The sequence below is a fragment of the Hippichthys cyanospilos genome, chromosome 5 (assembly GCF_059441005.1).
Source record: "Hippichthys cyanospilos isolate Australia breed blue-spotted pipefish chromosome 5, RoL_Hcya_1.0, whole genome shotgun sequence".
NCBI lineage: Eukaryota > Metazoa > Chordata > Actinopteri > Syngnathiformes > Syngnathidae > Hippichthys > Hippichthys cyanospilos.
Window position 1 is genome coordinate 17,226,842 of NC_142373.1, and position 15,179 is coordinate 17,242,020.

General features: G+C 40.1%; 1 protein-coding gene and 1 long non-coding RNA gene across 3 annotated transcripts in view; one reads left to right on the forward strand and one right to left on the reverse strand.

Moving 5' to 3' along the window:
* Nucleotides 1-15,179, forward strand: part of LOC148423805 (glypican-6-like) — an 88,042-nt gene that overhangs the window by 67,773 nt on the left and 5,090 nt on the right. For both annotated transcript variants that reach the window (XM_088414593.1, XM_088414594.1), the window contains one exon: nucleotides 14,837-14,973. In XM_088414593.1, the coding sequence (XP_088270719.1) occupies nucleotides 14,837-14,973 (137 nt within the window). The remainder of the gene's footprint in view (nucleotides 1-14,836; nucleotides 14,974-15,179) is intronic.
* Nucleotides 3,361-3,719, reverse strand: LOC148423806 (uncharacterized). The gene is made up of 3 exons (XR_015865586.1): nucleotides 3,648-3,719; nucleotides 3,531-3,574; nucleotides 3,361-3,472 (listed from the first exon to the last, which is right to left on the reverse strand). It is a non-coding gene; the product is annotated as an uncharacterized LOC148423806 (long non-coding RNA).

A 15,179-nucleotide genomic window follows, 5' to 3' on the forward strand; every position in this document is an offset into this window, starting at 1 on the left:
TTCTGACATGATTTAATGTAGAGAGCTCTGATGAGAAGTACTTTCACCCCAGAGTTGAACCAAGGTCAGCTCGGTTAACCAAAACCTTTTGGCATGCTAGCCAGATTCCTGATTCTACTTCTGTCATTATTATTTTACAATACTTTTGGTAATAGGGCGTACTGATTGGGAGGGAAGCTCACGAACCAAAACACGACAAAACGCCAGACAGTCTAGCCTGTACATAACCATAGTGACAGCCCGCTTACTCAGAAGCACACAAAAAAAAAAAAGTCAGGCCCTGTTTATTTCCCTCAGGGATGAATAAAGTCCACTTTAAATGTGTGCCAATCTTGTTGTTTAGATCTCTCAGTGCAATAAGATGGCGGCTCATTGAATCATTATCTTCCACTCAGAAAGACTTGGGCTTTAGTCTCATATTTCTGCATGGTTGCTCTTATTATGGCCTGCCCAGCTAATAAGTTGCTATTATTCAAGATATTTTTTGACGTGTGCTTGTTTGAGCTCAATTCTTACTGTATACTTTTGTGATTCGGCTACCTATTGGATTTTCTGAACTGAATTCAACAACTCAGTAAAACTATTCTTTTTCCACATTCGCGTCATGTCGGAATTAGACCGACTGTACTTCCTTATTTTGTGTTGAAAATCATGATTGAATAAGTCAGATCAGAGCGAGCTGTGATTTCCGGTGGCGTGATGCCAAAGTGGGACAGCGAGGAATGTCGCAAAAAAAAGTGCTATCATTCACTGATCGATAATTACATGCCGAAAAGCACATTGCAGAAGATACATGGAGACATTTTATTTTTTATTTGACAAACCAAAATCAGAACAATCACATCGCAATCACAACTCAAGTTGCAGGGATACAAATTCACTACAGCATTAAGCATTCGCTAAAGTATCAACACAACGACTACGCACCAGCAAACCTGCCGTTTCCCTATTTTTATATTTGAAAATCTGGTCAATTTATGCAACATTCCGTTCCGCAGCTGTTTGTAGCTAGCTCCACACCAACTTCAATTTGTTACGTCCCTCGCTTCTTTCCTTTCCTCCCTGCCGTGTCGTGCGCAGAGTGAAACACAGAATAAAACATCTGAATGTGGTTTGTGAAGTCAGGGGAAAAAAGAAAAAAAAAACCTAGCCACTCCTTTCCCAAACATCTTGAACCTGACATTATAAGATGCAGCCCAGAAATATAATGCAGCGTCAAGCCACTGGGAAATTCTTGTACTGGATCCAGTTTAATGGAAGTGAGCCTGTCGCCGTCCACATCGAAGCTCTGGCCAACTTCTTGCACCTAGCGGACCATGTAATTATGGAGATTCCTAAGATTCTAACATGCTTCTTCATAGACCACGAGAAATAACTGGTCCATGAGCGCACATGTGGCAAGTGCGGTGCTTAATTTAATGTTCGCAGTTTCCTCCGTGAGGAAGTTTTATTTCAAGGCATTACCTCCGCTTCCATGGAAATGAATATGACTTTCTAAGTGGGGAAAGTCATCATTGCTTCCAATTGCAGGCTAACCACCTGTGAGTCTGCCTTTTATTACCACACGACGTCTCAGACAAAGTCAGCTTTACATTAGGATGTTTACATTTAGCATTTCAATCACTGTGGGCTGGAAATGAGATTTTGTTCACACATGCTGTATAATTGTCAGCATGACACTTTAAGGGAACAAAAGTGACAGGGTAACTGCTAACATTATTTTGCTTCTTTTTTAACACAAGAGGTGTTAATTGAACTTGTCTCTGCTTCGCTACTTGAAAAATGATAATTTGCAGCATTCAAAGTGGTGAGTTGGATTGCCAGTTAAAGTTAAAAGTCATTCATACATGAAACGCATAAATAGTATTCCTAAAACAGTTTGCATTTATTAAAGCAGAAAATATTAGCCAAGGAAGCACATGTATGTTATCAGCATGCATTCGCGATCAGAAAAACGCAAACTTCAAGATTCACTTTTTGTTCTTGTTGCAAGCGATGTTCAGAATGTTGTTGCGACATGGAAAACAAATGAGACTGTTTAGGAATGTGCAAAGTATGATTGGATAGGGGGGGGTCGGGGGGGGGACTTTGCGAAATATAATTGAGAAGGACTGAGTTAAAACATTTTTCCATTTTGGTTTGATCGAAAATGGCGTGACATATGCTCAAGGGTCATATGTCACATGACCAAACCCAGAAAACGGGTAAGCCATGGTTTCCTGAGCCTTCAGCACATGTGATGTCATTTATTCATCATTCTAAAAGACTGAAAAACACCCTAAAACGTGAGTTTTTGCAAAAGCGGCAGGCAGTAAGTTGGTTAACAAGGCAAATTTAAACTTTTTTTTCCAATTTAATCATTCAAGCCATTTATGCACAAGCTCATTGCTCAAACAATGATTAAATTCATATTAAATCTGATTTAAAATTAGTACACCGTCCATATATTTTCCAGGTATGCTTTAAAGTTTTTAGGTTAACTTCAAATCCATTTAAATAATCCAGAATGGATCATATTTGGTCCTATTGCACTGCTATAATTGTACATTTATTAGACAAGCACTTTTCTGTTGAGAAATGCTCACAGTGTACTATCCCTTTAAGAGCACATGTGACCAATAGTCAGCAGTAAACCCTCAATGGGAAATGGGCATGCCATGTTGAAATGCAACATCTTAAATACAATTCAGCATATTTAAATTATCATGCTCGCTGAACCAAAGTAACATCCATTTCTATTAAATTCTCCACTTTTTAAACCGCCCCAGGTAACGCTTATTTAGTAGTTAGAGAATAAAAAGAAGAACACCAGTTGAGTAAGTCACTATTGCAAAAGACTGGACAGCGCAAAAGGACTGACAATCCTATTTTTTGTGTAAACAAACACAGCAGAAGGCAAAAACGGAAAAATTCTTCCACACCCTTGACCTCACCCCACGCTGTCTTGAAGCCGAAGAAAATTTGAGCTAAGGGTCTCCCGTTCTTGTCCACAGGCGTGCACAAGTCTTTACTTCTTTAATAGCTCCATCCAATTTGTGTGAAAGGGTCCAGTGAACAGAATGCATAAAAAGACCAAAATCAATCTAACAGATTTATTCCAGTTGCTGCCATGAAAGTAGATACAAACATGTTAACCTGCAAGCAAGTTCATAAAGTTAGCACACAACTTAACACAAAGTTGAAAAAAAAAATGCATTTGATTCTTACTTGCTCAGCCATGGAGGAGCCTACCAAGGAAACCAACGTGTGTTGCACCTGTTCCGACAGCAATTTGCAAGGCAAGGGCAAGGACTAAAAATTGGTACGCAGTAAGGGCGAGGGCATGGCAAAGGTTCACACGGACGGCAAACGCAGCTCGGGCAAACGCCGCGGTTGATAAACTCTAGCTGCCTATCTTCCTGCACAGGGGGATCCCATTTTTTTGGGCTTCTCGGCGAGATCCCGGCAAAATATCCATGCGCTGAAGCATCTCCTAAAGACAGGAAAGAAGAAGTCACAAACATTCTGAGGGTACACCAAATAACACTTACCCTCTGTTTGCTTTGCAAAAATCACCAGCCAGAGCACAAGCAGCCTGAAAAAGAAAAACGGCAAGTGAAAAAACGGAACAAAAAGTTAAAAAGTTCAAATGAGAAATGTAGAAGTACATGGCACAGACGTCACAAGTGATTGTCGACATGGTCGTTGCTTCTTGTTCACTTGGCGACCTGAGCTTCAACTGGTGTCCTGCTTTTGCTGTTGTCAACTTACTGGCTTTATTTATGGCTTGCATCTGCACCAATCAGCATGCTCTTGATTATTGCACTCAGGTGTGCGGGGCTTCGCGGCTTGGGTGCTCAGAATAACTTGTGGTAACCAGTGCTTTTGAAACAGTTGCCAGGAAGCTGCAAAATATGTACTTATGAATGTATTTGTCACATTTTATTCAAGTATAAAGTAAAAATTGGTCTGAAAAAGGCTACTATTGAGTGAGTTGATCATTTATTAAAATAATCAATAACATCTGATAATTAATTCTTGAGGGCGGCTCATTAGCGCAGTGAATAGCACGTCTGCCTTACAGTTGAAAGGTCCTGGTTCAAATCCACCTGGCTCCGGCCTTCCTGTGTGGAGTTTGCATGTTCTCCCCGAGCCTGCGTGGGTTCTCTTCGGGCACTCCGGCTTCCTCCCTCACTCCATAAGGTGAATTGCACATACTACATTGTCCGTGCGTGAATGGTTGTTCGTCTCTGTGTGCCCTGCGATTGGCTGGCAACCAGTTCAGGGTGTCCCTTGCCTACTGCCCGAAGCCAGCTGAGGTAGGCTCCAGCAAGCCTGTGACCCCTGTGGGGATAAGCGGCTCTAGAAAATGGATGTATGGATTAATTCTTGATTAGAAATTTTCCAAATCCTCAAACATTTTCTATTGTTTTGGAAAACAATGCTCAACATCTTTGCCTAATTTCAAACGATGGTTATTGATAATCATGAAGTAGAAATGACTCCTTAGTTTAAATCATCCTCACTTGCAATTTGCTTTATTATTTGCTGCATGTTTGTCACATTGAATATCTTTATGAGAATGTTAGGGTTGGTTAGCGCATCCGCCTCACAGTTCAGAGTCCTGAGTTCAAATCCAGCCGGCTCCGGCCTTCCTGTGTGGAGTTTGCATGTTCTCCCCGAGCCCGCGTGGGTTCTCTCCAAGCACTCAGGTGGATTGGACGCTCTAAATTGTTCATAGGCATGCTAGGTTGCGCCGGTGATTGTGTTCCCTACGAAAGCCGCAGCGAGGTTGCTCACACGCCAACTTGAGAGGTCAGTGATGTTATTCTGCTCATAAGCTGCGTCAACATTGTCCCGCTTGTAGATCATTCATACTCGTCATTGTGCTAATGAGGCGCGTTGGCCCTTTAGCACTCCGGGCTCGCTGCTTCTCAGGGGAGCGCTCTCCACGTGGCCCTATGATGATGCTTCTGTTCTCCGCAGAGCACGGCTTCCCTTTAATCATCACTCTTGTTCAAACTTCCGCTGTCGTAGCCCCGGGCGAGTCGCAAGTGCGAACTCACCAACGTTTCATCAATATTCTGTCATTTTTATTTCCTCGCCGCGGGATGGTGGCGTGATACATTTTCCTCGCCGTGATGGACGGTATCGGCCATACGGGGTTGCTGTCACGGGACCTAATGAATAGTTCGAGGCGATACTATGTAAAACGCGGCACTGCATTTGACCTAGGCTGACGGCAGGTAATGCAAAATAAAGAGGAGAAAATGCTGCAATTTGTCATTTAAAGAGGGTGATCAATTGCACTGTGATCACATTTAGGGGATTCTTGTCGAGGTTAGAATGACAATGGATTTCCAGGATGCTGTCTGCTTTCTTTGAGTCCAACAACACCGCGGCTCTATTTAGCGTCCCAGAATGTTTTATTAGCAGGGCCTATGTTGAAAGAAGTATTTTTTGGTGTGCACGCTGCCTTGGCTTTTGGCTTCGACTTAAGATGGTTGAAAAAGGAAATCTTTACATCTTTATTCGGCTTTATTCAGCCATTTACACTCTGCGAAGTAGCATAAAGTATTTTTATTTTTTTAAAAGGCTTAACACAATCACGTCTGATGAATTAAACTCTTCAATTGAACTCTACTTTTGTGGTAGCATCGCTAGGCATATTTTCTTCAGCAATCCCAGAAGACAGATCGTGTAACATCATATTCTATTTCTATTGAGACTGTTGGAATGACAATGTGGTTCTATATAAAATGCCACAAAATAAAGGCTTACATAATTTTGCTAGTCACTGTAATACAATTTATCAGCTGCATCATGTTCCAATTAGTTTGCTCTTAATTTGAAAAGAAAAATGTGTGGTTCCCGTCACAACATTATAATAAAACATTGTATTAGAAATGTTGGTTGCTGTAGAAAGCCTGTTAAAATATCCATTGAAGTGCCTTCACGTTTATAACTGCTGATTTAAATGTTCACAGAAAGAATTTGAACAGGTTCCCGCTCAGACACATTTTCTTTCTTTATCGGTTTACTAAGAATTTACTTGCTTGTGTCATTTCACACTTGAAAGTTGGACAGGTGCTCCAGTGACCCCAAATGTGTCTACAGTACAAGCAAACAAAACAGCTTTCCCATAATACTGTACAGTATATCCTATTTAAAGTGAGCTGTAAAATGCTCCCGCTAAATCCAGCGTGCAGTGTGATAATCCCAATCAAATTCCAGACAGAGCAAAGATGTTAGTCATGTTAGTCTTCTTCTATATTTAGAAGCAACTTTTTCTCCTTTTTTTTTTCTTTTTTGTTTTTCAACAGAGATTTGCCGTCACATTAAATTAAGGGCGCGGTGACTCATTTTCTGCAACGCGCGTTAAGAGTTGAAAATAATGTTATGTCTCAAGGGTGTGACAAGATTTGCCGTTCAAAATTATTGGATGTAGAACGAATTTGACAGCGCAGCCAATACAATCTATGCGCACGCTTTCTTTGAGGTTGCGCTTTTTTTTTTTTTTAATCACATTGTGTGACAAGCGATAAATATGCATTAGTTAAAATGCATCAATTGAATCTGAATCATACACTTTTAGATGTTCTGCTGAGATGTAGGTTGGAAAAAAAAAAACGCAGGCTGCAATTCAAAAATGCAAATAACAAAAGAAACCTCAGTTTATCAAATGTCCATTCCCGGGAGGCGGCGCGATAGCAGTCCCACAGGACTGTCACTGTCAGCTCTGTCAGCAGGAGCTATTAGAAGGATGTGTGCCCAGCACAGGCGGGAGCTTTGTTGAGTTCTCCGTGTTAAATTGCGTTTGTAGTCTTGCACCATGGCAGACTAATAACAGCTTGTAATCATGAGAAACGAGCGGGGTGTGGGGGTTCCGGCTAAGTGTTTAGCTTATATACACCGGGAGACTTCACATCAAAGAAGCGCATATAAAACAGAGTTCTTAATGGCGGTTCTCATCGTGTTCCAGCTGGTAAACCCACACTGCCGAGTTGGCGGTAAATGATTTTGATTGACCTGCATTGATATGGGATCTTCTTACCTGCTGAGGTAACTTCAGAGAGGGGGAGGACCCGTAAGCAAGCAGAACATCATAACAGGATTCACTTAGTGCTTCATTTTCTGCTCGCATTGTGATTGACGTATCAGACGTATAGAAAAATAAACACATTCATTTGCACTTATAGACAATCTTCCATCTTCAATGTGGAGGTGCGTTCACGTTTGAGATTCACAAACCCCTGAACTGGGACAGACGTGCAAAACATTAGTTCACAATGGTCGGAAGTCTTCTAATGCTTATCATGATTTAAAAAATGGACGGATGAATATTTGTTTTATTGAATGATTTTTTTTTGTGAATATATAAACACAATGCAGATATTTACATATCTATAATCATACATACAGTATACATACAATAATGCTGGTCTGGTATTGGCCGGCATCACGGTGTCACTAAGATGCCGATATGGTAAAGACTTGATCTCGTGTTAGTGCATTTTAGTGCTTAATTCCAAGTTGAATTGGTTAGCCATGACTCCCAAGATTGCTAGTGAGGTTTAAGGCAGAAGTAAGAAGATGATTAGTATGGAAACAAAGAGATAATAAAGAAATACAGTACAAAGAAGGCTAGGCTAGGCTAACCTCGCTAGTGATTATGGCCGTTACTAGCTCAAATCACATCACTCCAAAGGCAAATAGTTTCATTTTTCCTTAATATATATTTTTCTTTATTTATAATGTTATTTTATTACATACAGGAATATTATATATGAGTAGCACTTACTATACTATTTTCTAACTATGTATGTAAAATGTTGATGTTTTTACCTGGGGTTTTATACGCATTAGTTAATTAGCATAGATTTCAATTGCCCACCATATGACGATTTAGCCTTACGATCCCAACCCCAGAACGGATTAATTTCGTATGGCGGGGGTCCACTGTATAAAAAAAACTATTTTTGAGCACAGCCATCTATAGTTGTTCTATAAATTGACACCTTAAACAGATACGCACATTTTCTTTACCGGCGATTGACCCTTGGTGGCAGATAAGCCGCACTGGACTATAAAACGCAGGGCTCAAATCATGAGAAAAAAAGCTGCGGTTTATAGTCCCCAAAATGCGGTATGCTATTTGCTCGTAAGCTTACATACAAAACAGCAGCTTCGGCCTTGAAGCTGTTAATTTGTAGTCTTGGAACAACAAGGTGAACTGGATGATACGAGACCGGACAGCTGACACTCTCAAGGTCTTCATGTTACACAACACGTCAAAGTCAATCTGCGTGCAAAGATCCCATAGCCCGGGAGGAACCTCATTGTCCAGACCAAATTTGATCAGGAATCTGATGAGGAAGCAGAGCTATTCTGACCGTGGCCTGTGAGAAACTATCCCATCTGTCCTCAGAGCCGTTGCCGGTCAGGCCGAGGCCTGGCGGGGGTCCGGTATGAGCTCCGCCTTCCTAACTGACCTCTGTAATTGAGACGCAGGAAGAACAACGCAAACTCGTATCAAATGGGAGAACTATTTTAACGCAGACTGCCGTTAGCGCCTGCCAGAGAAAACAAGCCTGTCGAGGAGTCGTCTGCCCCTCGCGGTTTTGGTGGCGAGGCCCGCTGCGGACTCTGTGATTAAAAAGAATACGCGCTAATTTAGCTCCAACTGGGAGCCGCAGTAGAAAGTCAGTGACAAGCAAGCAGGACATCCTGAGATAAATGGCCGCTTAAATAGATACTCAAAGAGGCAAAATGCCAGATGGAGTTGCTCTTTGAAGGAAAAAGCCCAAGGGTCATGCGTCAGGTTTTCGTCAGATACCCTCAAGTCATGTTTCCAACAAGCGCTACGGTTCAATTGGGTTCACCGCAGTGCGGTTCGGGTCCATAAATCCCCGTCAGGCTTCCACCGCGGGTTGCGTAGATCCGATGCATACAGCTGGGTCAACTGCGTCAGTAGTGTGACATCATAGCGGGGGGACAAGATATAATTCGCCAGTGAGTTATGGCGAGAAGAAAAACACGGTAAAATCGACAAACAACAGCCTGTCTTGTTCATCACAAACTGTCATGTTGCATTACTGTGAACTCTAATCCTAAAACCAACTAACATGTATTTCTTCCTAACAGCTATTCCTCCTTCTTACCAATGCATTCATTATCTCCCTATGTGCCCGATACACACACAAGGATTTTCCATATCTTAAGAGACTGTTTTTTTTTTGTCACAGACGCCACAAATTAAGGTTAAAAAAAGGCGTTTAACAAATTTGGTCTTACCGTATGTGGGGTGTGTTCACACATGAAGATTCAGTTCCACCTCATTACGAGTTTCCCAACAGAGCTCTCATTTGATCACACACTAAAACAAAATCAAAACCAAAAACTCTATTTCCAGGCAACAAACCAAAATACAATTTTAGGTCGGGAATTTGCTTTTGTGAAAATTGGATACTTTTGTTCGTGACTAGATGTCCAACAGTTAATCAATTACTCAACAACTAATTGATAATCATTGTAAAAACAGATGAGTCACAAATAAACTTATGATGGGACTGACCCAATATTTGGGTCCATTTGAGCTTCTTGGTTATTTTATATAAAACAACCCAATATTTGTACAAAATGGCCCATTTTGAGGGGGTCGTATAAAACAAATCAAATAAATGGTCATAGATTTCTGTAACACTACATAAAACCTTCCATTCAATATATATATATATATATATATATATATATATATATATATATATATATATATATATATATATATATATATATATATATATATATATATATATATATATATATATATATATATATATATTTTTTTTTTTTTTTCCAATTTAATTGCCTTTATGCAGGCAAAAATGTTGTTCATTGCTTGCAGATTCCCCATGTTATGGACTAAACCAGTAACTATCATTTTTGTGCATTATCTGCACCATCAATTTGAAAAACAAAAGTTGTCCTGTTAATTACGTGATGGGAATTAAAAAAACATACTTTTGTTCATAATTATTTGAAGCAATCCACTCTTTCTTCTCTGTAGTCTCACTTCCCCTTTCTCCCCTCTCATTTATCTCTCATGTTTGTCGCTGTCTGTCATGACATTAAAACAATCGCTCCTGTACGTACTTGATTAACACTGCTCTTCTCACGCATCTGTCATTCTTTAAGAGTAGGTGTCGAGCAAACACAAATGAAGAGGCAAAACACTCACGCAGAGTAAATCGTTTGATTATTTTGATTGCTGGTTGAAATGAAGTGCACTGAGGCATGTTTGATATTCTGACATCACCTACAATTACAGTAACAGATTACTTTGGGGCTGTATTTTTTTTTCCGAGAAAAATCTGGTCCGATTCCACATTTTACATCATATGGAGCCTTCAAACATGAAGGTACAACTGTATGGTGATAGGGCAACATTTCAAACGCAAAAAAAAATTAATGATCAAACATGAATGAAAAACAAACAAAACCAACTCAAAAATTATCACTAAAACAATTCATGAAAAGACTTAATAAACATAAATAAACACATTAAAACCATATTATAGATGTAATAATTAAAATAATCAAAAAGGCATGCAGTGTTTAAAAAAAAAAAAAAAACTAAATCAAAAACCATACATTTTTCTGCATTCATTGGTTACTTGAAATGCATTCCAGAATGCTTTTATCCACAAGAAACCTGAAACCAGGACTAAGAAAGGGAGCAACTACAACTAAATCTCTGGTAAAGTCAACAATAAGTAGTGAATGGATTCAACCCAGTTTATTCACTCAACTGAGCATAGTTCCGCATAATTTGGTGACATTGCAAAGTGACTATTCTCACATTGACTGCAGGCTGATTGCAGTTTGCACTATAAAGATGCAGCAATAAAGTAGAATTATCAATTATATTTCAGTAAGCAAAAAATGGGCGTGGCAGGCTGACAGACTTCTGAAGTATCCCCACGGATGAAAATTGCAACTTCCTACAATTTTAATTCGCCTTTTTTTTAGCATTCCGTCATTCGTCGGTCTTTGGGCAAAACGGGCGTCCGTCGGCCTGGCGGCCAGTCCGTCAGTGCTGACGAAGTAAGCACCTCAACGATACTTTGCGTACGAGTTCTGAGTTGAAATGCAGCCGCCAGTTCGCATGGAGCGAGATCCGCATTGAGTGATGCGCGTGTGTCTGTGTGACAAATATTTGAAGAAAAGCTGTGGAGCATCTGCACACAGCACGCCCACTCTAAGAATACAAACACAATTATCTCATTGGCTCATGCCGCTTTTTTCTCTCCGTAATTAATTATTCTCTGCAAACACTTCCTCGCGTGTCACACAGAATGTAAATAAACACTCTGGCGTGCATCCGATAGAAGTTCCGTTGAGGAGGAAGACTTAAAAACACGCGGCGGGCTAAGCCGCCTCAGCTCTAATACTTTACAAGCAACTTTGAAGTCGTGTTTACCGCTGAAGAAATCTTCTGATTGTGGTTTTGTAAACATCTTGTCTCCGATAGTTAAAAAAAAAAAAAAAGCTTTATTAGTGATGCGTCACACCCATGCCCCACTTATTCTGAGATTCCTGTTCTGTTAGGGCCAGGGAGATACTTCTTAGAATAAGAGGCTTTTTGGTGGAAGATCACAGACCGCAAAGCTGCCCAACTTTCGCCTTCACTTAGGACAAAAGGGTTCTGAGAAGAAGAGCAAAAGAGAGAGAGAGAGAAAGATCACAAGACACAATGAAGTCGGAGATGCTTTGTGATGGGATTGCTGCACTTTTTCTTAACTCCAGCCCTATCGGGAGCATGAATGGTTTCGCATACACTTTGAATTATAAAGCATAACCGCTGTCAATCACACCCTTTCAACAAGGCTCATAAAAGCAATTATGAGTTGACCTAAGGTCTGTGTGATGCAAAGTCGTTCTTTTTTGGAGCCTATTCCAGCTTACTTTATACCTAAATTTAAAAATATTGTAACCAAAATATATCAAATATTTGTCAGTACGTTGTTAAATACTATCTTGGTTTACAGATTCAATACCGGAAAGAGGCAACGTTCCTTCCAATTTCGCCTCCCGTTAGGACATACTGCCATCTAGTGGACGTTAATGGAATTTGAATTCCATTGCTCTGGCTGCACTTGTTATTTATTTATGGGCAATGTGAACTAAAGAGGGGAGGAGGCTGACCTTTCCCAGAAACATCTTTATTGTTCTGTGCAAATGTTTTTCCCTCCCGCATAAATGACTTCCATTAATCATCAAATGCATAACCGTTTCTCCTCGGACCTTGATTTATTGGCCTCTTAATCCGACTCAAAATATGTCAAGAAAGTAAGAAATTTTACTTTGTATCATTGCGGGAAGCGGCATTACAATAGCGAGCTAATGACATTCTATAAAAACATGCCTTTATTATTACTATTATCAATCTCTATATTTTGCAATTTATTGTCACTCAGACAACAAACTTGTTTTTTCTAACAAGCAGCTACTCAACAGGTCGGTTGCTTCAAGCCAAAATGGATAACTGTCTGTCTCTTTTCATAAGTGACTCCTTGAGATTTTTATGTCTTAATCGTGATGTAAATGCCTATACTAAATGTCATGGTACTATAGTGAAACTGGATTTTGGGGGGGAATATCCTCAAAAATGTCCTAGAATAGGCCCCAGGACACCTGCAACGGTACGTAAAACGGACAAATAATAAAACCAAAACACAAAGCAATTTTAAGAAGGTGTTTTGCTTGAACCCTAATATCTTCAAATAGTTTGTTCAACTTTTAACAAGCCTCCAGCGTACTTACTTTTAGCAGCAGATTAAAAAAGAATACATTAATGTTTCTCTATTCAGTATACAGAGTGTTTATACTTCTGCACACAGAGGCTCGATCTTCCAAACGAAGCAACAATAAGTAAGCAAAGACATCCCAAGTCGAGGCGTAGTTCACATATTTCCGCATATTTGCATCAGTAAAATGAAACTTTTCACTGTGGGTTCAATCCACATTTCTTCACGGAGCCCGCAGATGTCGGCTGACGTTAAGATAATCTTCAACGCGCAAATGTTTTTAGTCCAACATGGCCCGATCGTCAATCCGCGGCAGCGGAGTGCATCTGCACTGACCCTCTGGGCAGCGTCAGAGGCGGCGAGGTGTCTTGGCATCAGTGTGACAGGATTAACACATCAAAAGCGGCGTGGAGGCCCACAGCGGCGTGGCGCGCTCAGCACAGCACCTTTCATGTTCTGCTCAGGTTCACCGCAATTTCACGAGCCAACCTGCAACCCCCCCCCCCCCCCCCTCAAAAAAAAAAAAAGATAATGGGGCCTGCCCACCTTTATCAGGCGTTCTCCTCAGCTCTGCCAAAATGTGTCACATTTTGTGTGCTTGATGAAAGTTTGGAGTTGAAAACGCTCAAGTGAGAATGCGCATAATCAAGCGATTTTGTCGTTCCTGCCTGGTGTAATACAGTTCAACGACTTCAAATGGGCTCTCTTTGTGACCAACTCTTAATGACCACCAAAGCTAAGCAAATGTGTCTAATTAAATTGGAAGTCAACCCAAAATTTGCAATCTCTTTACAATATCTTCTTTGTGTCCTGACTAGAATTTTGCATTTGTGAAATATGAATTAGTTCAGGGGTTTTTTTATGTATTTTTGAATTTCCGGTCAGAATATTTGGCAGAAAATGGCAAGAAATGCATTTCCGATTTTCGGCCAAAGGACAATTAAAACAGAAAAAAAAACTTAAACTTAAATTTATGTTATGATAACACAAAAAACAACAAGCATCTCTGCCAAAAGCAATGCCAAACTTCCACTTCTTTCCTGTGACTACCGGTTAGCAAAAAAAAAAAAAAAAATGGCCCAAGCAAGACCCAACATCACATCACACATTAAAGGTATATTGCGAAATGCTAATTTTAATCTAAACACGCTAAATAATACATAGATGACAATTTAAAACCATTCAGTTGAAGGCTTTTATAGTAAGGTTAGCTTTCATAGCTGTGATAGCGCAGCAGCTAGCTTTAGTCCTTCTGACTCCGGTTTTATTGCCATCATATCACAGAGCAATCAGCATCAACACATTGCTAATTAAAAAAAAAAAAAACAACACAATATTTAATCATCGATTAAGGACACAAAGAAGCCACTGATCAATGACGACGTCATTGCATGATACGGCACAAGTCTCCAGCGTTAGCGCTAGCTGCTAACTATGTATTTAGTGCACTTGGTGCATTCAAACGCAGTCAGACATTTCAAAAGTACGTCAAAACTTTAAACGTTAATAACTGCAAATGTCTAAATAATGAAGGCTTCCAATCAAGCGACAAAAACTGACGTATCAAGAAGAATAGTTGGAGCAAAATTACTTGTTTTACCTAGTCACTTTTATTTAAAATACATAATCAACTAACTCGTTTTTTGTGTCTTCCATTCTAGTGCCCTTGCAGTTTCTCATTTCCCATTTTCAGTGCATTCCCAGTAAAGGCCAATCACTGCTCATCGTTTTTTTAATGTTTGAACATGTGGCATTTGCAAGCTGAGCCGTGATTGGTCATTTTCTAAGCCTGAGCAACTGTGATCTCATTTTCATGTGACAACAAGTGACCAAATGGCTGCCGCGCTTTATCTGAAAAAACACACACAATTATCTGAGAGCAAGCTTTAAAGGTTAACGACAAACGGAAACATGTTCGTATTATTGTACGAGCTCATTCAAGTTTCCAAATGGACACATTAGGTATACGCGACAGTGTGTAATGACCACATAAAAGTCACTTTAAACGCTTTACTTTATGACCTTTATTCTCGCTCTCCCTCTCTGCTAAGGTCGTTGACATCAAAGAGAAACTCAAGCAGTTCAAGAAATTTTGGTCCAGTCTGCCTGAAGAAATGTGTGAGGACTCCAGATTGTCTGCTGGGAATGCGACAGATGACCAGTGTTGGAATGGGCACACCAAAGGGAGGTAAAAATCACGCTCAAGGGATTATGGGGTTTGCGGTCTCACTGTTAGTAATGCATTCAACACTGCTGGAAAGTAGGACAGATTTGCATTTTGACTAATTACATTTTCGGATGTAAAGAGGGTATATTTTATCATACCTACTTGGTAATAAATATCCAAATGTTAAGAGCTAAAGTTTTTCCACATATGAGCAGTTGTTTGACCAT